The sequence below is a fragment of the Nymphalis io genome, chromosome 14 (genome assembly GCF_905147045.1).
Source record: "Nymphalis io chromosome 14, ilAglIoxx1.1, whole genome shotgun sequence".
NCBI lineage: Eukaryota > Metazoa > Arthropoda > Insecta > Lepidoptera > Nymphalidae > Nymphalis > Nymphalis io.
Genome location: NC_065901.1, coordinates 11,743,712 through 11,766,445, shown reverse-complemented (window position 1 = coordinate 11,766,445; position 22,734 = coordinate 11,743,712). Strand labels below are relative to the sequence as shown.

General features: G+C 35.8%; 1 protein-coding gene across 1 annotated transcript in view; it reads left to right on the top strand.

The window, feature by feature from the left end:
• LOC126773515 (adipokinetic hormone/corazonin-related peptide receptor variant I-like) overlaps positions 1-22,734 on the top strand; it is an 84,891-nt gene that overhangs the window by 46,091 nt on the left and 16,066 nt on the right. The window contains exons 5-6 of the mRNA XM_050494464.1: positions 14,477-14,627; positions 16,814-17,004. Coding sequence (XP_050350421.1) covers positions 14,477-14,627; positions 16,814-17,004 — 342 coding nt within the window. The remainder of the gene's footprint in view (positions 1-14,476; positions 14,628-16,813; positions 17,005-22,734) is intronic.

Sequence of the window (22,734 nt, the reverse complement as noted above, 5' to 3'; positions counted from 1 at the left end):
AATACATTTTAAAATTGGCGATACATAATCGTGATCCTATAACACTACCTCAAGGAAGATGGCTGACACACTTCCGCTTCAAAAAACGTGGCAACAATAAAATTATAACACCAGAGGACAGTTAAAATTGTACAGTCACATCAGTTATCCTAAAATAATTGTCACGTTGGTCTAGTGGCTAGATATGCCCTGAGGAGGACGGCAGCCGGGATAGCCTCGTGCTGCCGTACAAACTAGTGAGGAGTGCAGGGAGGGAATACCTTTGCCCCCTGAGGAGAGCTCCGCCGAGCCACGAGCGGAGCAAAGCACGGGAGAGGCCGCGGATGCGTTATATCAACACGATCCCGCAGCCTCTCCGATCCGTGCCGAGGACGGCCATCGCAGTAGTTTTAGTGGGCAAGAATCCCACATAACCCAGTTACCCCCCCCCCCCCCCGTGGGAGCTGGGTAGCTTTCTTCTAAAAAAGTGGCTAGACATGACGACACAGATCCTGAGGTTATGGGTCATAATCCTGGGTCAGGCCAATAAAAAGTTATCGGGTTTTCTGTCAAAGACTGTCAGTAGCAGCCTGAGTCTGGAAATTTGAAATGTGTACACTCTAGTGCCTTGCACGTAAAGCCATAGATCATTTGCCTGAATTATTTTCGGTCGTGTGGGTTTGCCGTCCTATCGGATTATAAGAGTCAATAGAAAGTGCATCTGTGTTTACGCATACACACATACACTATAATATGTCCTGCGCAGTTGGCTAGCCTCATCGTCATCACCGTCATCCTAAAATGTCGATTGTGATGCTGTCTGGAAATAAAAACATGTAGGTACATCAAAATAAAATCAAAGTAATGGAAAGATACATCAAAGGCCCGGACAAAGCGTTTGTGAAATTTATTTACGCAAAGAAGGATTTATATTATTAAATTTGGCGTATATTTTTAAGCACTGTAGTAATGTTTGGTTTGTAAGTTGACGTTGAAGCCGACTGGGAATTTTAAACAAATAAAACTATTCGATAAGTATGTAAATTCTGAGTTAATTTAATTTTCTTACCTTAAAATGATAGAAATCGTTGTTTAAAGTTATAAGAACTATTTTGTAATTTGAACAATTTTCAAAGTTGGAAGGTAAAGTATAATATAATTTTCTTACTTTATTAACCTAACCTAATATTCCACGCCTCGAGGAAAACATAAAAATGTACTATTTATGAATTATTAAATAAAACAACCAAATATAATACTATTCTACGAAACAAACGCCTTCTTTACCCAAATTCATTAGAATCGAGCCGTTCGAGTGTTTTTAAACACAAGCAAACACAATAAGATAACTTTAATATTTCTTAGTAATTTTACTTTGCTAATATAGATTATGACATATTTACTTACAAATAATTTATTTATACAAATACACTTTTATAAGGAAATAAAATGTTATTGATCAATATATTGTAGTTCGAACAGAGGTTCTTAATTTATATACCAGTATATACCAGTCAACCTTTAAACAAATCGGAATATACTTAACCATTAAAGTTTTATGATTTTTTAATATAACAACAAAAAAACTTTAGGGGCACATTTGTGAGACTAAAATATTTAATATTATTTATAGATATATATATATCATATAATATATGATATTGTTTTCATATCTATCTATTTATTTATTTAACACTTGTTGCACAACATATAAATAAGATGAGAGAAGTAGGAAACAATCAAAGAAAAATAAAATAAAAATGGTGCGCAAAGGCGGTCTTATCGCTTATAGCGATCTCTTACAGACAACCTTTGATGAAAGAATTTTTGTAAGAGAACAGGTAAGTGCATTTACATATAAAAATGAGATACTAAATATTTAATAAAATACACATTTTTACATCCCACTAACCACATATAATAATACATACATACATACATATACACACATACATACATACATATAAATATATATATGTATTTATAATTATTATATACCATATACATATTATATAAATTATAGAGTATAAAATTATATATAGATAATTATAAAATACATACTATTTCATACATACATACATACATACCTTACTTGGAAATGGACAAATAATATCTATATAGGTTAATTGAGCCTTGCTTTGCAAGACAGCATTAATTCCTTTGTATGTTTTCCAGTTGAGAGATTAAGTAATCAATTATTACAATCACAAGGGATTTTGACATCCTAAATTGCATAGTTGGAGGCGTCTTGAAGGTGTAAGGCACTAAGCACACCAAGGGCAAACGAAAAAACTTACCAGCAAGTGGCCTATACGCTTGTCTAAACAAAAAAAAAGTTTCTGATACAATATTGAAATGTCATTATTTCCTTAACACTTCTTAATTTGTTTCTTATTTAAATATAAATCATTTTACATAAAAACGATGTAAGACTGATAATTGTTTTTTAAATTCTCATTTGGAAAGCGTTACAGTAATCTTAGAAATCTTACACTTGGTGGTAGGGCTTTGTGCAAGTCCATCTGGGTAGGTACCACCTACTCATCAATATTCTACCGCCAAATAGCCATACTTACTCGTAGTCATGTTCCGGTTTGAAGGATTAATGAGCCAGTTTAACTACAGGCAGGACAAATCATCATAATTACCAAGGTTGGTGGCGCATTTCCGATTTACGGAATGGTTAATATTTCTTACACCGTCAATAACAAAAAAAGAATCTTAAGAAAGATGCTAACGAATATGTATGTTGTTAGGAACAAATGTTTTCAGTATCGTGTAAATGACAAACTATACGAACGCGTTAATATTTTGCTTCATTTTTTTTGACGAGCTGGTTGGCGTAGTTGGTAGATACTTGCCTTTCACGCCGAAGGTTGTGGGTTCGATTCCCACCGAGGACAGACATTTGTGTGCATGAACATGTCTGTTTGTCCTGAGTCTAGGTGTAATTATCTATATAAGTATGTATTTACAAAAGAAAAGTAGTATAAGTAGTATATCAGTTGTCTGGTTTCCATAGCACAAGCTTTGTATAAGCTTAATATAAAGATTTATTACAAAGAAAATGTAAATAGAACGTAAGGAAATATTCGAAAAAAAAAATAACTTGGCATTTCATAAAATATTCTTAGAATTTATTGAGAACATTCAAGAAAACTTCATTTAAAATTCTTTTGGCGGTTCGTTCTGTTATGGTCGTGTTAATTTCAGGAGAAAGCCATGCTACTTAAATTATTTCGGTACTTAAGCTTTTTCATCTCAAACACAGACAGTTTAAGAAGCAGATATTTAAGCTTTGTTAATATAATATATAAAAATCTCGTGTCACGGTGTTTGTAGTCGAAATCCTCCAAAACGGCTCAACCGATTTTTATGAAATTTGTAATGTATATTTGGGAGGTATCAGAATCGGTCGTAAAGTATATTTCATACCGTTAGGTGTTAAGGGTTTCCAGTTTTTTTTTCAAATTTTGTATTTTATTTAGATTTAGTGTCAAAAAATACAGATAACCCCAAATTTTCACCATACTAACCCATCATCCCATTTTGTAAACACGATTTTAGAATTTTTGTATGAACAATATCAAAATAATTACTTATAGTGAACCTCATCGAACTTTCGTCCACGTCATTCACAAGAAGCTTCGCATCATTTTGACACTTAAAAATTTGCAAAATATTTAACGATTTATTTAATTGATAAGAAATATAAACGTGTTTTATGATATTGAAAAGGTTAGTAAAATACTAAAAGATCATTACCAGTATACCGTTTTTACCAGTAAATACAACAATTTGGTCTATTTTTGTGTGTGCGTTACAGTGAAAACTGCCAGAAAATCGCAAGGGGGTCCATTTGGGCCGTCGAACTAATAAAGCATCAAGCATGCGTGGTAATAGAGCAGAAAGAAAAGACGAACAAATCCAACAAAATAACGAAAATGTGCGTGTGGGAATGTCACCATTGAACGGTGTGCTCATCGGCACGTATCCAGTAGCAAGGCTGTTCCTGAAATCCATTCACACACGAAAACATATAGCAAAAGACTTCGTTCCTTCCCGGGTCCCTTCTTCCCCAACCGTATATTGTTTTTTTGTTATCGTTTTAATTTACATGGGACTTATATCGTGTCTTCATCAATTTTATGGAGGAAAGTCAAGAAAACGAAATTGTAGCAAGTATAAATAATGTAATCTTGAAAAATAAGTTAATAAATCATGTAAATTAATTCAAGTATACATACATTACATACATTCAATATACACATGATTCGAGTGTTTACTATTGACATTATAATCAGAGAAATGATAAAAAAACTATCGGAAAAAAAACAAAATCAATGACCATTATTTATCAAGCTATTATAACAATATTTAATTTATAGTAGACTGTTTTGATTGTTTGAAACTTTTAAAGACATTTTTGATGTTTAATTTATTACTTTGACATCATTCAAAATAAAATCCTTTAGAAATAATATTATTATTCTGAATCAAATTTAATTATTTAATGCAATAAGTAAAACTTAATTTCATTTGAATTCTGTTAGCAGCGCCACCTTTGAACAGACTATGTTTGTTTATATAGTTCGTGTGAAATAAATCATATCGAGTTGTGTAAAATATTAAATTATATTTCAAAAAATATTTAGCAGCAATTTGTTTGTTTTAATAGAAACAGTTAGTTGCTAATAATTGAATCGATTGAAAGGCAATAAAAAACGCGGTTGCCTCACTGAAATTATAAAAGTAATTTAAATTAATATCTTAGGAGCTGGCGCATTCGCGATGTAAGGGATGGTTCATATTTTTATAGTGCTAATGTATATGAGTGGGGGTGACCATTTACCAATATTATAAATAAAACAAATAACGGTCCAGCTATTTCAAAAGTTCGGTCTCATAATGTGGGACGAATGTACGATGAGGCACCACTCACACAAAAAATCTGTAGACATAACCTAAGAAAAAAATAATAAACGCATGAAAAAATTCGCAGGGTGGTGCTTTATGCATATAATATGTATATATGTAGAATGACAATCAATAAGTCGCAAGGCCAATCATGTCCGTTTGTGGCTTAGAATTGGACACACCATGTTTATCACATGGACAATTGGCATGTTCAATATGTGGCATGTTCTCGGGTGGGCAAGCCATCGAGTTTATTTGTGTTGGCTAAAGAAGCACTGAAAAAAAATATCGTACACTCAATTGCTCTTCGAAATTAATTAACTGCTTTAGGATAAAAATATATTACTTTTTTCACTTTACATTTAACTTTTAATCAAACAATGAATATGTCCATTACATTAATGAAATACATTGAATTGAGAAAATGAATGGCTGGTGTTTTTTTGTTTTTATCGGCGGTTATCGTCTACAGCGCTCCTTTCCTTTTTCTGTCATAGTGCCCATCCCCACACACTTACAATAAATACATTACTTTTTATTAAAAACCAAGATATTCAGTAGATATAATTTATATGGCAGAACAACGTTTGCTGGGTCTGCTAGAATTTATATATATTATTTATATTATTATTCGAGAAGATAAACTAAATAATATTAGGCGTAATGTATTTCGATCTTGAACAGATTAAAAGTTAAATGTAAAGTGAAAAAAGTAATACATATTTATCCTAAACTAGTTAATTAATTTTAAATTAATTAATCCATTACATTAATCAAATACATTGAATTGAGAAAATAAATGGTTGGTGTTTTTTTATTTTTATCGGCGGTCATTGTCTACAGCGCTCCTTTCCATTTTCGGTCATAGATCGCAACCCCCCCCCCCCCACACACTTACAATAAACTCGTTATTTTTTTAAAAACCGAAAAATTCAGTACATATAATTTATATCTCGCTTCCCTGAAGGAACAAATTTCTAAAATTCTTGAACCCCGCAACTTGAAACTGCAAATACACGACTCTCCACATGCAGCTTTCTATGACAACGTCGGGCCGTGCTTTCAATTCCGCAAGACGGACACAGGGGAGGCGCTGACCCCGAAGGCAACGCGCGCCGCTATGCGCTCTGCGGGAGACGAGTTGCAAGCGGTGTTATTGGAGCATGGCGTGCGCGGCGTGGCGGGTTGCGGGCCCTCGCGCAGCACGCAGCACTCACCGGCACAGCGCGCGCTATTGCTTTTAGCCGCTGCTCTGCCACTCGCTGCGCTCACTGCTGTAATAGCGCTGTGCTGTCTACGTTCCAGAGCTAAGAGTCGCATGCGCGCCGCGCTGCACGCAGCGCATGACGTACCGCCGGCCACCCGCGCGCCTCGCCTGCTCGCCGAGCCGCTTTACTCTACGTGACAATTCCAACGTGGCACTTATTTACATACCTTACCACGCTTATCTTATATACATTACGTACTTAATTCCCAAATTTATAAACAAGTAATTTACAAAATTCATGTTTAATGAGCCAATTTATAGATAACACTTTACAATGAATTTACACTTTTTAAAACATTTCTATCAGAACATAGTTAAAATATAATCGTCAATAATTTTCAGATACTGAAATTGCCGTAATGGTTACATAACTTAAGAAAAATTTAATATTAGCTGAACTCGTATGATGAATTGAAGAAGAAGGAAAACTAATATTAAACCCGGAGCGGTGCCTCCGTTTAGGCGTAAGCCAGTCACCTGCGGCCAAACCAGCACCACACGTATTGACTCGTCATTCCTGCGGATCCTGCTGGGGAGGAGGAGAGGGTGGCATGGGTACTGGGCAAGCCCGTGTTGCCATAAAGTCGCCAGGCCCAGGCGTAGCAGCATCCACGGAGAGGACACTTCGCTCACCTGTCTTGCAGGTGGAAAACAACACGGAGAGTGGCAGTCACCGGTTATAAGTCAGCACGAATAGGCGTAAGTGCGGACGCCAGGGGCCACTCTTGACAGTAGGAGGATCCATCGTAGATCCATTGATCAGTTACCGCCTGCTTTAAGTCGGGCAGCCCCCGATCAATAAGGTACTGATCCGCCTCAGCGTTAACTTGTTCCGCCTGGGTGAACGGAACACAAGCCTTACAGCTAGACGTTGACGCTGTGACATTAACCACCTGCTCAAAGGAACATAAATCCCAAAACCCACACCAACGCTGCTTACATGCGCTTTGCGACATGGAATGTCCGAACGATGAGGACAGGCTTCCCGAACACCTACGGAAGCTCCGATTGCGCCCAAGAACTGCGCAAAACTTACAGTATCGACGTGGAGCTTACAAGGCTCAATATTGATATTGTAGCCTTACAAGAGACCAGAACTGAAGACGAAGGGTCTTTGCGTGAAGCTAACTACACTTTTTACTGGAAGGGCAAGAGTTCCTTGGAAACACGAGAGCATGGTGTAGGTTTCGCGGTTCGAAACCATCTCATCAACGCCATAGAAACACCTGTAGGCGTTTCCGAGCGAATTATGGTCTTGCGTCTAAACACAAAAAGCGGCTTTGTCACGCTAATTTCCGCTTACGCACCGACGCTTAGTTCAAAACCCGAGACCAAGGATCAATTCTACGGCCAGCTCGATGAGACAGTGCGCAGGGTAAATCCAACTGACAGACTGCATATTTTGGGTGACTTTAATGCCCGCGTCGGTCAGGGCACATCAGCCTGGCCTGAATGCCTCGGTGCACACGGCATAGGGAAGCTTAACGACAACGGACAACGACTGTTGGAGTTTTGCTCAAAGCACCAGCTGTGTGTTACCAACACCTTTTTTAAAGGCAAAATGATGCGGAAAGTCTCGTGGATGCACCCTCGATCTAAACACTGGCACCAATTAGACCTTGCTCTTACAAGAAGGAGGGATCTACGGGAAACGCTCCACACGCGGGCGTTTCACAGTGCCGATTGTGACACCGATCACAGCCTCGTTGCTACTAAAGTCCGACTTGTCCCTAGAAGAGTCCATTCTTCCAAGCCACCCGGTCGTAAAAAGATAAATCTTTTCAAGACTCGTGACATGGAAGTAGTGGAGTCATTTGGGGAACTCGTCCGCGAAGAAGTTGCAACTTGGGATAGTACGGCATCAGCGCGAGTCGAATGGGAAAAAGTCAAGTCTCTTCTCACTGACACTGCAGGCAAGATTTTTGGCTATCAAAAGGCAAAATCTTACGACTGGTTTCAAGAAAACGAGGAGCACTTACTTCCCTTGATTGACTCGAAACGCCAAGCCGCTTTAAATTTTCGCCTTAACCCTTGCGATGCGACGCGTAAAGATCTCACGAAGGCAAAAGCCTCACTCCAACGTAGCACGCGCTTCTTTGTAAATGCGTATTGGACAGAGCTTTGCCAAAGCATCCAAGCGTGCGCAAACGCGGGGGATATTGGCGGGGTGTACGTGGGCATCAAAAGAGCTCTTGGACCTACTCCAAAAAAGACGGCACCTCTCAAGGAAACCGACGGTTCTGTTATAACAGACAGCACCCGTCAGATGGCAAGATGGGTAGAATACTACAAGGGGCTCTACTCGTGCCCAGTGGATATTCAGCCAGAAGCAATGGAGCTTGTCCCGAATCTGGCAACTTGGCACGAGCTAGACGTTGCACCCACAGTAGAGGAACTTTATCTGGCCGTCAAGAAGCTCAAATGCGGAAAGAGCCCCGGAAAAGACGATGTTGTCACCGAAGTCGTCAAGCTTGAGTGCCTCTTGCCCATCCTTCATAACCACCTGGCTAAGTGCTGGGAAGAAAACTACGTCCCTCAGGATATGCGAGATGCTAACATCGTCACTCTTTATAAAGGCAAAGGCGATCGTGGCGACTGCAACTGTTACCGCGGTATATCTCTTCTTAGCATCGTCGGTAAAGCCTTTGCCAGGGCCATTTTAGGCAAACTACAAAGGCTCGCCGACCGCGTATACCCTGAAGCACAATGTGGTTTTAGGTCCCAACGGTCAACTGTCGACATGATATTTTCACTCAGACAGCTACAAGAAAAGTGTAGGGAGCAACACACCCCCCTAGTCATTGCATTTGTAGACCTAAATAAGGCTTTTGACTCCGTGAGCAGAGAGGGGTTGTACTCGGTTCTTGTCAGAATTGGATGCCCCCCAAAACTCCTAAGGATAGTGCAATCGTTCCACGAAGGTATGGAAGTCACCGTCCTGCACAATGGCAACGCATCCACGCCATTCGACGTACGCCGTGGCGTTCGTCAAGGTTGTGCACTGGCCCCCACCTTGTTCGGAATATTCTTCTCGGTGCTTCTGAAGGTTGCTTTTGGAGATGAACAGCAAGGCGTCCACTTACACACGCGAACCGATGGTAGGCTGTACAACATCTCAATGCTCAAGTCCAAACGCTACAGGGAGGACCTATTTGTAGATAGTCTCCTCTTCGCTGACGACGCTGCCTTCGTTGCTCATGACCAAGCTCAACTCCAGAGTCTAATGGACAAATTTGCCAGAGCGTGCGACCTCTTCTCAATGTCCATAAACTGCAAGAAGACCGTTATTTTAGCGCAAGGATGTTTAGAGCAACCAGTCATCTTGCTTAACGGCGCACCTTTACAGGTGGTTAACAAATTTTGGTACCTTGGGTCGCATTTGTCAAGCAATCTCTCGCTTGATGCAGAGATCGACTTCCGCATCGGCAAAGCAGCCTCTATGTTCGGGAGGCTCTGTTCAAGGGCTTGGCATAACAGACACCTTACGGTAAAAACGAAAATGCTTGTTTACCAATCATGTGTCCTAAGCACACTCTTGTATGGAGCAGAAACGTGGACAACGTACGCAAAACAAGAACGCCGACTAAACACATTTCACTTGCGCTGTCTTCGGAACATTCTGGGCATCACATGGCAGGATCGCGTGACAAACGAGTCTGTTCTAGGCAAGGCACAGCTGCCTAGCATCATGGCCATTCTCAAAAAAAAACGGTTACGGTGGCTGGGACACGTGCATCGAATGGAGCAGACCCGTCTTCCAAGGCAAATACTACTGGGAGAGGTTGTGGATGCAAAGAGGTCTGTTGGGCGGCCTATGCTCCGTTACAAAGATTGCGCTAAGCGTGATATGGTTGCGTTTAACATCCCTAGCAATCGATGGGAGGAACTGGCAGAGGACCGTGCCAAGTGGCGACGCCTTATTTACGAAGGTCAATCAAAGCATGACAATGACTGGTTTAAACTAATAAAAGAAAAACGCACTAGGCGTTATGAGCGGGCTTCAAACCCCCGCCCATCTGGGGGCGCATACACTTGTCGGAAGTGCGGCCGGGGGATCCTCTCTCGCATTGGTCTTTTCAGTCATGAACGCAAGTGCCTTCGCGATGCCGCTTAAATCATCTGTCAAAGATGCAGAGGCCTATATATATATATATATAATTTATATGGCAGAACAACTTTTTTGTGTATAATTTTTTTATTTTTCTTATATATATATATATATATATATATATATATATATATATATGTGTATTTGTGTGTGTGTATGTGTATATATGTTTATATATAATGTGTATGTATGTATATATATAATATAATTTCTTTATTCTTCTTTAATTTATTTGTATAGGTGTTGTTTAGCTGAAAATGTGAAATTGCATGATGAGTTAGCCTATGATTGCGATGTATAGTGTTAATAAGTGTCATTATTTTGAATTGTTATTTTCTGGGACAGACATGTAAAAACATTGTACATTGTGTTGGCTTCCTATAAAAAAAAAAAAAAACATATGTATATATATTCGTTTATATAACTTTTTACAAAACTCGCAAGTTCATTGGTAGAATAAATAGTTTTGTTAGGATTGCTTTACCCTCGACTGGTTGGATCGAAGATCAAATTGACCGATCCAATATTAAAAAAAATGTTTGCAGATAAAGAACAAAAAAGCCGCTACGTAGTACAATGTTGGCTTGTATATCCTACTATGTAACGCTTCCTAATACCTATTGATCATTTGTTTGACCCAAGTACGAAACCGATCATTCTTACAGGATAACGCTACACTGCAACTTTTGCAACTAAAAGCTAATTTTATTACAATTCTCATATCTAATCTAGTCTGTCTATGTCTTGTCTTTATAATAGGTAGGCGGACGTTGAAATGAGCCATCTGGTGGTTAGTGGTCACCACCAACCAGGTACAACCCAGGTACAGTACAAGATGGTAAATTTCATAAAAATAACTAATTTTCGGGTAAAATTCGGGTAAGTTGAACTGATATAAAACAAAGAAGGAACATTAATTTGACATCTATGATATTAGTACAAAAAATATATATTTTATCTTTAATCTTAAATAAAAGTAATAACGATACGAAACCAATTCATTGGCTGGGATATTTTGTAGGAAAATAATTGGAAACTCAATAGACAGTGAAAACAAGCAATCAAAATCAATCAAATTATATAATAACAGATAATATTAATCACTTCCGTTTCCGTATAATAAATATCAAATAAATATATTCAATTTTCTTTAATTACAATTTTTTTTTACTAAAAAGTGAAGGGAAATAGTATTTTCACGCCGATTTTTGAAGATTCATGAAGTTTGAGTGAAGTGGCATTTCGTCAAGTCGCTGTGACATTTTAAATATAAAAAAATTAGAAATTTTATTAAATTTATAATAAAATTTCCAATTTAGATCAATTTATAATTAAATTTCAAATTTTACATAAAAATAGCAATATTACGACGTTAATACTTAAGCAGTATTGTGCCAATCTCAGTGCTGATCTATAGCCCCCTCAGAAGAGGAGAATGCTTAAGACCAGCTGTAGAAAATTAACAAGTTTACCTTACATTTTACTTTATTTTAATAACATTTCCCAATTATAATGTTTATTATTATCTTCGGTTAATACAAGTCATGCAATATAAACATTAAAAAAGGAACTTGTTATTTATGTGATCTTGTCAATATCGATGCATATAAAAAAAAAAAAAAAAATGTAAATGAAAATTCAATACGACTATAATTAAGAATTCTGTAAATGTGTAGTGTAGTATAGTGCTGGACAAAAGCTTCGTCTCATGTTAAGAGGAATGTTAGGTACTTATTAATGTTTTAAATTATTGAAATTTCTATCAACTTTTTAAACTTTTCAATACTGTACATAATACATATATATGCCACTAACAAGTCGAAAACTAGCCCAGTATAAATGTAATAAGGGTCGAAGTAGGTAAATACTTTTAGGATGTTGCCAAGTTATAAGTTTGACTTTGAGATATAATTCATCTCTTTAGGCCAGAGACTTATTATATTAATTCATCAACTAGAATATGAGATAAATGTCATCACACATAAATACTCAAACTCAACTCAAAGCTTATAATAAAAAATGTTCAACTAATAGAATATTTTACGGTTTATTGTTGTACACATAAGACAAAGTAAATATTATAAAGGGCTCCTTAGACTGGACAATCGCTTTTCATTTCTTGCCTTGGTTTGAAAGCTTGTCGGAATTGGTGCTAATTATTTTTTAACATAGGCTAAAAAAGGGCAAAAATAAGGGCAATTTGATTTAAGACAAATTTTTCATCTCAAGCTATTGTAAAATATTTATCTCATTATTATTATTCAAAAACATTACATAACCTATCTCACGGTATACAATAAACCTCTCGGTTAGTAAATGCCGAATAGTCAATTTTATATAATTAAGCTTCTTTCCTGACCTATATAAATAAAATAATAATATAACCTATCTATCTGACCTGACTAAGGAAAGAAAAACGCAAAAAAATATGTACCTCTTTCAAAGGTTCATTTCTAAAGTTTTAATTTATTTATTTATTTATTTATTTATGGTCCACAAAACAGATTATAACTAAAGACACATTTAATATATAAGTAAACATTATAAGCAAGCCAAGTTATAACCCAACAACTATGTGAACACAGATTGTAGTAAAAATTGTAGTAGATAATTAAAAAATCTAGTTACTAAAGACAACTAAAATATAGGTTTGATCGTGAATATATATTTTACTGAATATATTAACTACAGCAATTTTTAATAACGAACATTTTTATAATATTGCAACTCACATTTTTATTTGCAACGAAAAAGATTTTAAATAAGAGATCAAACCGGTGATATCGTTACTTAAGTCTTTTTAAATTACTTATTAAAAAAAATGTTCGTGGACTTCTGTTAGCAGCTTCTATACAAACAATTCTCATATAAACACAAAATATATTATTTTACGTGTTAAATGGGGATAAGCACCTGGCATGTTCGCAGAGTTCGTACAATGATTTTGAGCTTTATTATTTATTATTATATATTCCTGTGAAGGCGGCCAGACTGGGCTCTCCTTTTATATCGCATTGCTGTGAATTACAGTGACCCAGTCGTTTAAGACTAAATCAGATTGTAATATATAATATTAGATGTGATACGAATTATTATTAAATATTACTGGCGAGTATCTGTCATTTTATATTAAACAATAATAATCTTTATTTTTAATCTGGCAACAAGAACACTGACAGATACTCTTTATGGCGCGAAACTGATAGACTTTGAATTCTTTTTACGGATTGCGTGTTGATAGTAGTTATTTTAATTTATAAGTACATAATTGTATTTTTTTATAGAATAGGAAGGCGGACGGGCAGATGGGCCCCTTGGTGGTAAATGGTCACCATCGCCTATAAACATTGGCGCTGTACGAAATATTAACCATTCCTAACACCGTCAATGTGCCACAAACCTTGGGAACTAAGGCGTAATGTCCCTTGTGCCTTTAGTTACACTAGCTCTCTCACCCTTTAAACCGGAACACAACAATACTAAGTATTGCTGTTTGGCGGTAGAATATTTGATGAGTGGGTGGTACCTACCCCACAAGACAAGCTTGCACAAAGTCCTACCACCAGTATAAGTGTATTTAATTATAATGAAATTAAAGAATTTTATTTTCAGCATCGCTGTAAAATGTATTATGTAATAACGAATATAATCAACGAGCAGTATCGATACCGGCCCAGGCGGTCTTTTTCATAATAGACCAAATACGCAGGATATACATGTATATATATTTACTTAAAAAGCACAAAACAATATACAAATTACACAATAACACACACAACATACACACATAAACGATTTCTGATATGTTAATCAATTATAAGTGTACGCTGTACATATTTATAGTTTTTCGCGTAAACAAGATTTATAAAAGCGACATATTAGTGCATAGGTATGTGTGAAAATGTAATTGCACAAAATATACGAGTCATTTCTCTACTAGTCGGTTGGGACAAAATTCGAAACGAACTAAAAAAGGTCAGGCGCACAATCAACAGGCTTACTTTTATTTGGAGTTTACTAGTCCCCTATAACTTATTACAGATCAGACCTGGGACTTTATCCAAGGCCCATCTATACCGTTAAAAGTACTTATACGAACCAAGAATTCAAACCCTCATGATATCAAACAAAATAAACAAACAAACTTAATACGTAAGTTAATCTTTATGAATGTTACTTTTACAATTTTTTTTTTTTTGTTTTAGAAAATTGCGTGCATAACATAAATACAGTAAGGCTCCGACGGTCTGACAGACGGGTGCTGGAACGAGCAAGACGTCGCACTCTAAGGATGACGGTGACCATTGTAACCGTGTTTGCGCTGTGCTGGCTGCCGTACGCCACCATCACTATGTGGTAAGATTTGAAGCTGAAACTCAATCATCTTGATTACTCTTGGATTTCATAAATTAGGTAGTTAACATTTTATATACAAAAACGTCCTTCACGATTATAAGATTCTGTCCCTTTCGTAACTTTTAAGGACATTTTTTATGTCTGAACATACATTTATTTAAAATATCGTGGGTAAATATTTAAAATTCGAACCTATGTATTTTTAAACAACAATACGTTAAACTCACAATAAAAATACTAACGAAAAATTCCTTTGCTAATCAAATATTTTTGCGTCGATGTTAGAATTCGGAATCGTATTGTCCTTTTATACGAGTGCATTGATTTAAAATAAAATTGAATTTTAGCTTAAATAACTATAAATCCCCAATTGAATTAGTTAGGGTATTTTTTATTAAATAGGAAGGCGGACGGGCAGATGGGCCCCTTAGTGTTAAATGGTCAACATCGCCTATAAACATTGGCGCTGTACAAAATATTAACCATACCTTACACCGTCAATGTGCCACAAACCTTGGGAACTGAGGCGTAATGTCCCTTGTGTCTTTAGTTACACTAACTCTCTCAACAGGAACACAACAATACTAATTATTACTGTTTGGCGGTAGAATATTTGATGAGTCCTTCCACCAAGAGATAGGCCAATCTCTCGCTCATTATGAAATTGTTGATGCCGCTTTAACGTCAATGCGTGAATTAGCTTAGTTTATTAATTACTAATTAATATTATAGTTTAATTGACCTAACATACCGCTTGATCCGATATGTATTCCTATTCAAGGTCAGGCTAGATCGTGTGATGGAATTTTCGAAGCGATTCAAGCAATTTTAATTCCCTAATCAGATATTTCAATTGCTAATGCGTCCGTGACTGAGAATATATATGATTTAAAACTTATTATCATTCAATGCACCAATGATTGAATCGTCGATTTGCATTAATAAGAGCTTATATTTAAAAAACAATAATAAAACACGTTTAAATTATTATCGCGTCTTTCGTTACATTTCACGTTTGTTCCTTTATTTATATGTTTTTTAAAGTCTATTAAACATATTTAGGTCCTGATTATATTTTTTATGTATAGTGTACGATCATTATTATATGTAAATATAATGATAGGAAAGTGTGATATATGTTTCGTGGTGAATAGTTTGTGAGCCAGAGTTATTACAGCATTAAGTGCACAAGGGAACTTAGATCCCGTGGATAGCGGCACGTTGATGTTTCAAGAAGTGATTTATTTATGTGTTCCGTACAATGCCAGTGACTATGGTTGACAGTAACCACTTACCACCTGATTGTAAAGTTACTAGTTTTCCTAATAATATAAATTAAATATTGCAAATTTAACTTTCATGTAAAGATTTTTGATGATAAAATCTATTGCTGTGCTTTAAGAGGCCGTGATCTCGTATGCCGTGACGGTAAACGGTATGAAGCTCCTTTATGTCATTAGACTCTTTCGTGTGTGCGTGGCGCGTATACGCTTGTACTATATAATAATAATGTCCTCCAGACCGATTTCGACCACGGCGGCGAATCTCAAGAGAGATTAGCCAACTGCGCAGGATATATTATAGTGCACAAGTGTGTGCACAAACACAGTTGCACCCTCTATTCCCTAACTCTCATAATCCGATGGGACGGCAATCCGACACGACCGGAAAGAGTTCAGCCACAGAATCAATGGCTTAACGTGCTTTCCGAGGCACGGGAGTGTACACACTTTCAACTTCCAGACTCCGGGCTGCTACTGAGAATTTTCTAACAGAAAAACCCAATAACTTTTTCATTGGCCCGACCTGGGAAGTGAACCTAGAACCTTCGGGTCTGCAGCCTTACATCGAGCCACTAGACCAACGAGACAGTACGAGGCGTGCACTATATAGATACACTTTGTCACTATAAATGATTATAATAATAATCAGATCTACTAGGCATCCCGTGACGGCAAATATTTTTTTTAAAAAAGATGGTTTATCTCGACGTTATAACAATGCTATAGAAATAAATCGTAAAATATATATATTTATAAATTTATCATTATGGTAGATGGGCAACCTGATGGCAAGTGGTCGCCAAAAGACATTCCTTACATCGCCATTACGTCAACAATCTTGATAATTAAAATGTTATGGCCCATATCCCTACGATTATGTGTATTTTGAAATACTATGTGCAGGTACATGGTAGACAGGGACTCAGCATCTCAAGTGTCAAATCAAGTTCAAGACCTGCTCTTTGCGATGGCTGTCTCCAACTCCTGCATGAATCCGCTAGTGTACGGTTCGTACGCGCTGCGTCTGAGTGGTGCAATTCAAAGGTTCTTCAAGCGAACCTTTTGCTGGTCCGCTTCTACTTCCGATACTGCCGGTAAGTATTTTTAAGACTAAAATTCCTAGAGGTTATAAAAAAGTTTTCTTTTTGGTAAATGTTCGACAAAACAATTTATTAGACGTAAATTTAAGAAAAAAAAATTAGATATAAATCTAAGAATTAATTTTTTTTTTATTAAGCACTTATTATTATTCCTATTTATCACTCCAATGAAGCGTAAAACTTGACTTAGGAGAGGGAACAATAAGGGGTCAGGGTCGAACCCGCTAGACAGCCCATTGTGATCCATTGCGCTATTTAAATGCTATGTACATAATATAACGTTAATTTTTAAATAGTTTATAGCGTATATTCATTGATATGAAAAAAAGTCTCCTGGCATAGATATGTATATTATTACTTTACTTTAAGCGACCTTCAGCTCTAAACTATAATTCATTATCTTAAACGGTTAATATAACATTTATATATATATATATGTTGCAGAAGCCGAGGTACTATGTATAATTTGTTCGTCCGACATGGTCAGTGTGCACGTGCGGCACGGTCGAGTGTTCTCAATACAATGATTTATAAGTTTCGAACCCTGCTCTATGTACATACTCACGATAAGACATGTAACTGTCAAAGCGTCTTATGTCACTGTCAATATTGCCAGTAGTCGTACACGAGTCAAAACTAAGACTATATTTAGTTACTATTATATATATATATATAACTAATTAGGAGGTGAACTATTGAACTCATCTAAAAATATATGGACTTTCCTCTATTAACGACAACTAACGTCATACTATTAAAACTATGCACGTATAGCACTAATTGTGTTCGTGTATGGCCCGTTCGTATATGTACGTGATAGATATATGGAAACACAATAATATCATTGACTTGAATAAAGTTAATATTTATTCAGTTTAAATGACATTTATTAAAACAAAATCAAAAAGAACTTGTAATTAATTCCGATTACATATGTAAGAAATATAAGGAGAGATACATCAAATAATTACTTGGCGTTTGGCCAGACTATGCTCTCAATCCAGTCGATAAAAGCCGAAGTCATGACATAAACACTCGGTGTTTGTTTTTGTTGTGTGATACCTGGTACACAGCTGATGCCGTATGTCGTCAAACCAACTAAGTAATACATGGGCCATTTTTGTGTGAGATTCATTTTGGCTTGCAATGGAAAATCTGAGTCACCCTAAAAAATCAAAAAGATAATTTAAAGATAGATGTATATATGTATATATATATATATTATTTATTGTATATATTTGTAATAAGTAACAACCTAACCACAAAAATACATTTAATTATTCTGAAAAATAAATATTGACATAGTAATTATTTGCTAGATATTTTAAACATGGAAGAACCGAGCTAAGCTCAGTGGCTAAAACACGTGCATTTTATCCGAAGATTGCAGCTTTAAACTGGTACAAATACCATTAAGTCTTCATATATTGAAGCCTGCATAAATCGGGTGAAAATCTACCACTACATTTGTATATTCACAAACAGTGTGATAGAAAACGCTCCGAACAAAATCTCCAATTCTGATCTTCGAAAGGAGATACTTTACTTATCAAATATAACTATTTATTTAAGTGGCCTTTAGGTAGAACTTTATATGTGTCTCCTTTTAAAGATGTACTCGAAGTACAGTTTAGTGCATTTCCTTCATGCTAAATAAAGTAAAGTAACAATAATATTAAAAACTATATTGTAACCCTTAGTGTGTACCGTCAGAAGTTGATAAACAAATTGTATTTTGTTCGTTACTATGTTTCGTTGAAACTTGTTCTGTTTCGTCCCTTCATCCACAATACATACACACACATTGTAAACGTTAATCTTACCCGACAAGTATCGATTTCACGAGAAAGGTATCCTGCACATATTTGGTGGTCAGCAAGACCTATCCAGTGTCTGTTACGGTTGGGCTTTAATATTTCATCGCAAGTGTTGTCATCAATAAGATTTACTTGAAGTTCCGTTGTTGTTTGTCGGGTTTCTGTAAAAAATGTATTCATGCACACTTCCAACTTCCAGACTCCGGGCTGCTACTGAGAATTTTTCTGACAGAAAAACCCAATAACTTGTTATTGGCCCGACCTGGGAATTGAACCCAGGACCTCTGGGTCTGCGGCCTTATATCAAGCCACTAGACCAACGAGGCAGTCAATTAATATGATTATTAGTACAATTACCAAGCTAAGCACAAATTTTATATTAAAAATGGTAGCAAAAAGGCCTCAATCTATATCTTACCAGGATCAGTGACTCTCCAGCCGATAACACTAAGTTTATTTAAAGGACTCGTATCAGAACTGCTCCATAGACATGCTGGCCGAATAAGTGGACCGATGCTCACAGATTTAGCCAATTCAATTATAGCAATGTCAAAGTATCGCTTTGGAGCTTTGTATTGATCATGTTTTATAAATCTCAGAATCGGTACATGTTGTGGTCCTTTATAATTGTCTATTCTCTGCAATTTGTATGTTTAAAGATAAATGACGTATGTTCGTAATAAATATAAAAGTATGTATGTATTTAGTATAACTGTATATATCATGTAAATATCTTGTATGTCTAGTGGCTAGCTTATAAGGCTGTATATAGGTTCTAGGTTATAATGCTAAGTCGGTGTAGAAAGAGTTATTCGTTATGGTTATTGTTTTTTTTGTCATAAGATTCTTAGTAACAGCCCGGAGTATGAAATTTAAGAATTTTCACAATCGCTTGTATACTATTCCTTTTTTTTCGCTAGAAAAACTTAGTCTGCATGACGCTCCACGATAGGCACCTATGCGCGTCTCAAATATCTATTGGGGTTCCCGGGGAACAGGGAAATCCCCCCAGTCGAGCGTCGCTTATAGCGGGGTGAGAAGGTACGCCTATCGCCGATGCTTCCTTCCCCGGTCTTTTTCGGTAGACCGTCGACACATGTTATTTAAAAATGCCCTCCAATCGGATAATCAGAGCGTAATCATGTCGTACCTGTGGTCACGCACACACTTGTGCTCTATAATATTACCTATGCAGTTGGATATACAGTTAAAAATTCAGGAGTAGATCAGAAGTTGAAACCCATAATTTATTGTATTCTATTCATGAACAAATCGAATATTTTTTGTCAACTCACATGTCCTCTGTATTTTTTGATATCTAAAATTAATTCGCTAAAGTCAGTATAGCGATATTTTTGCATACCCGAAGGATAATTCTAAAAATTTATAATATTCACATATATCATTACATTTAACAAATAACTATATGCACGTAAATTAAATCGAAAAATTAAGCATTTATATCTTATATAATAGGTGAATAAATCTTTTTATTTTTTTACGAAGAATTCTCTTAAGTCCTTTTTTCAAACTAGTTCATTAGACTTAAACAACTATACGCCAAAAAAGTTTTTGCAGAATACATTGTGTAATGTATTTGTTTTATATGTCAATATTCACACGTTCGATCTTATCCCTTGAGTTAAACTATATATATCTATCTTAAAGCCCATTCCGATCGAAGAAGGAGTAAAGATAAAGAAAACCTGGATGTATATATTACATGCGATTTGATAACAACTCTGTTATATTATGCACTACGAGCAGTTCATTTCATTTAGCTTACTTGCTGTGCCCGCGGTTTCACACGCGTATAACTTAAATAAATCACTAAGAGCAGACTTATAATATTTCAGTGTATACAACATTTTTTAATTTTTATTTCGTGGGATATTAGTATTTATTGGTTTTCTCCGCGCCTGATCTAGATAGGAAAACATACAATTATTATCAGCTAACCGACTAAGTATAAATTTAACAAAACAATGAGAAAAAAATTAACGCGGCGACGAAACGAAATACCTACCCAACCTATAACTTTAACTTACAAAGTTATTTACAAACTGAAAACAAATACTTTAGTATGGTTATTTTCAAACAACCTACTCAACTATCTGTTGAAATATGTCAAAACTATGAAATGTACTGAAAACTCTTTATGATCTTACCTCGTTATCTTTCATAAAAACGACTTTGCAAATAATGCATTATTTTAGAATCAATTTTAACTATTAAACAAAAATTTATAGTGAATCATCATCAGTTAAAAGATAGACATATGCTATTGTGAGTTTTTTTAACCTTTCAAGAGGAACGCTTCCGTCATACATGAAACGGAACATTTTTCATTGATGCTCCGCTCCTATTATAGCTTTCCTCGATAAATGGTGTATCCTAAACTAAAATATTTTTTCAAAAAGTTCCTGCGATTAGCGCGTTCAATCAAACAAAATCTTCAGCTTTATAATATTAGTATAGAAAAAAAAACAGTCGATCAGAAGACTTCACAAATCAGTTAAGCTGTTTTTAAGATCAGCGTGCACAAACGAACAGGCAAACAGACAATAATTGTAATAATCATTGTTTTGATTCTATTGCGTTGATACAGATCATGTACAGTCAGCGATTGATTACCTTTTCATTATATGTATAGAAAATACGACACTATTTCACTCACAATTAAAATATTTTTTATTCAAATAGACTTTTACAAGTACTTTTGAATCGTCAAGTGATACCACCGGTTCCGGCACCGGTACTAATCTACTTATACGAGTATAATATACACTTTTTTATCAAGGGTTCCGATGACAACTTCGCTAATATTCAAAAATCCATATTTTCGCGAATCCATAACAAATATCATATATTAATCTATACAAATATCATATATCCAAGAAGTCGACTAATGATATCATGTCAATTCAATATCAAGGTTGTGTCTTCTTGTGATTTTAATAGGCTTTGAACATATTTTCTCACAATGTTCTCGTTCGTCTCGTTGATGACATAACATATTATGATTATGAACTCAAATTTGGTACATAATCATTCATTATTTAGTCTAGAAATTAATCAAAATGACAATAATCATTACTTACATTGACGATAAATTTGTCACCAATTTTCACCACTTCTGGTGTGCGGCTCGCGATTTTCATATCTTTCTGCGTTACATATGAACAGCGGGCAGTAGTCAACATGAATTTCTCACTAATAAGGGTAGCTCCACATCTATATACCCATTCACTGTTATTTTGAGCTGACCTCCAGCCTAACGCACCCTATGTATAAAAAATTTTAATTAAATTTGACAAGATACTAAAATTGTTATATGAAAGTCACTACAATCCATTTTTTACTTACCAGGTGTGGGAATTTTCCATAAGAAACAGCTCTGTGTCCGATGTTGATCTGCCCAACTATATCAAATGACTTAATAAGCTCTTATGAAGAAACAATTTGACTCATGTGATTGAAAACATATAAACCTAATTATGTAGTATTATATAAACTTCTACCTCCCCCTGGGTCCTCAACTCCATCCTTTCATTTATCTAAGTACCCACCTAACAGATTCAATTAATTATTAAAAAAAAAAACATTTTAAGTCAAAATCTTACTAATCTTATCTGCAAGAAGCATTGAAAAATGTTGAATCGAAACAGTTTAAAATGTTAGCCTTGCAACTGTAATCTGAAGCAACATCGTTGGAACTGGTGGTAGGGCTTTGTGCAAGCTCGTCTAGGTAGGTACCACCCACTCATCATATATTCTACCGCAAAACAGCAATACTTGATATTGTTGTGTTCCGGTTTGAAGGGTGAGTGAGCCAGTGTAATTACAGGCACAAGGGACATAAAATCTTAGTTCCCAAGGTTGGTGGCGCATTGGATATGTAAGCGAT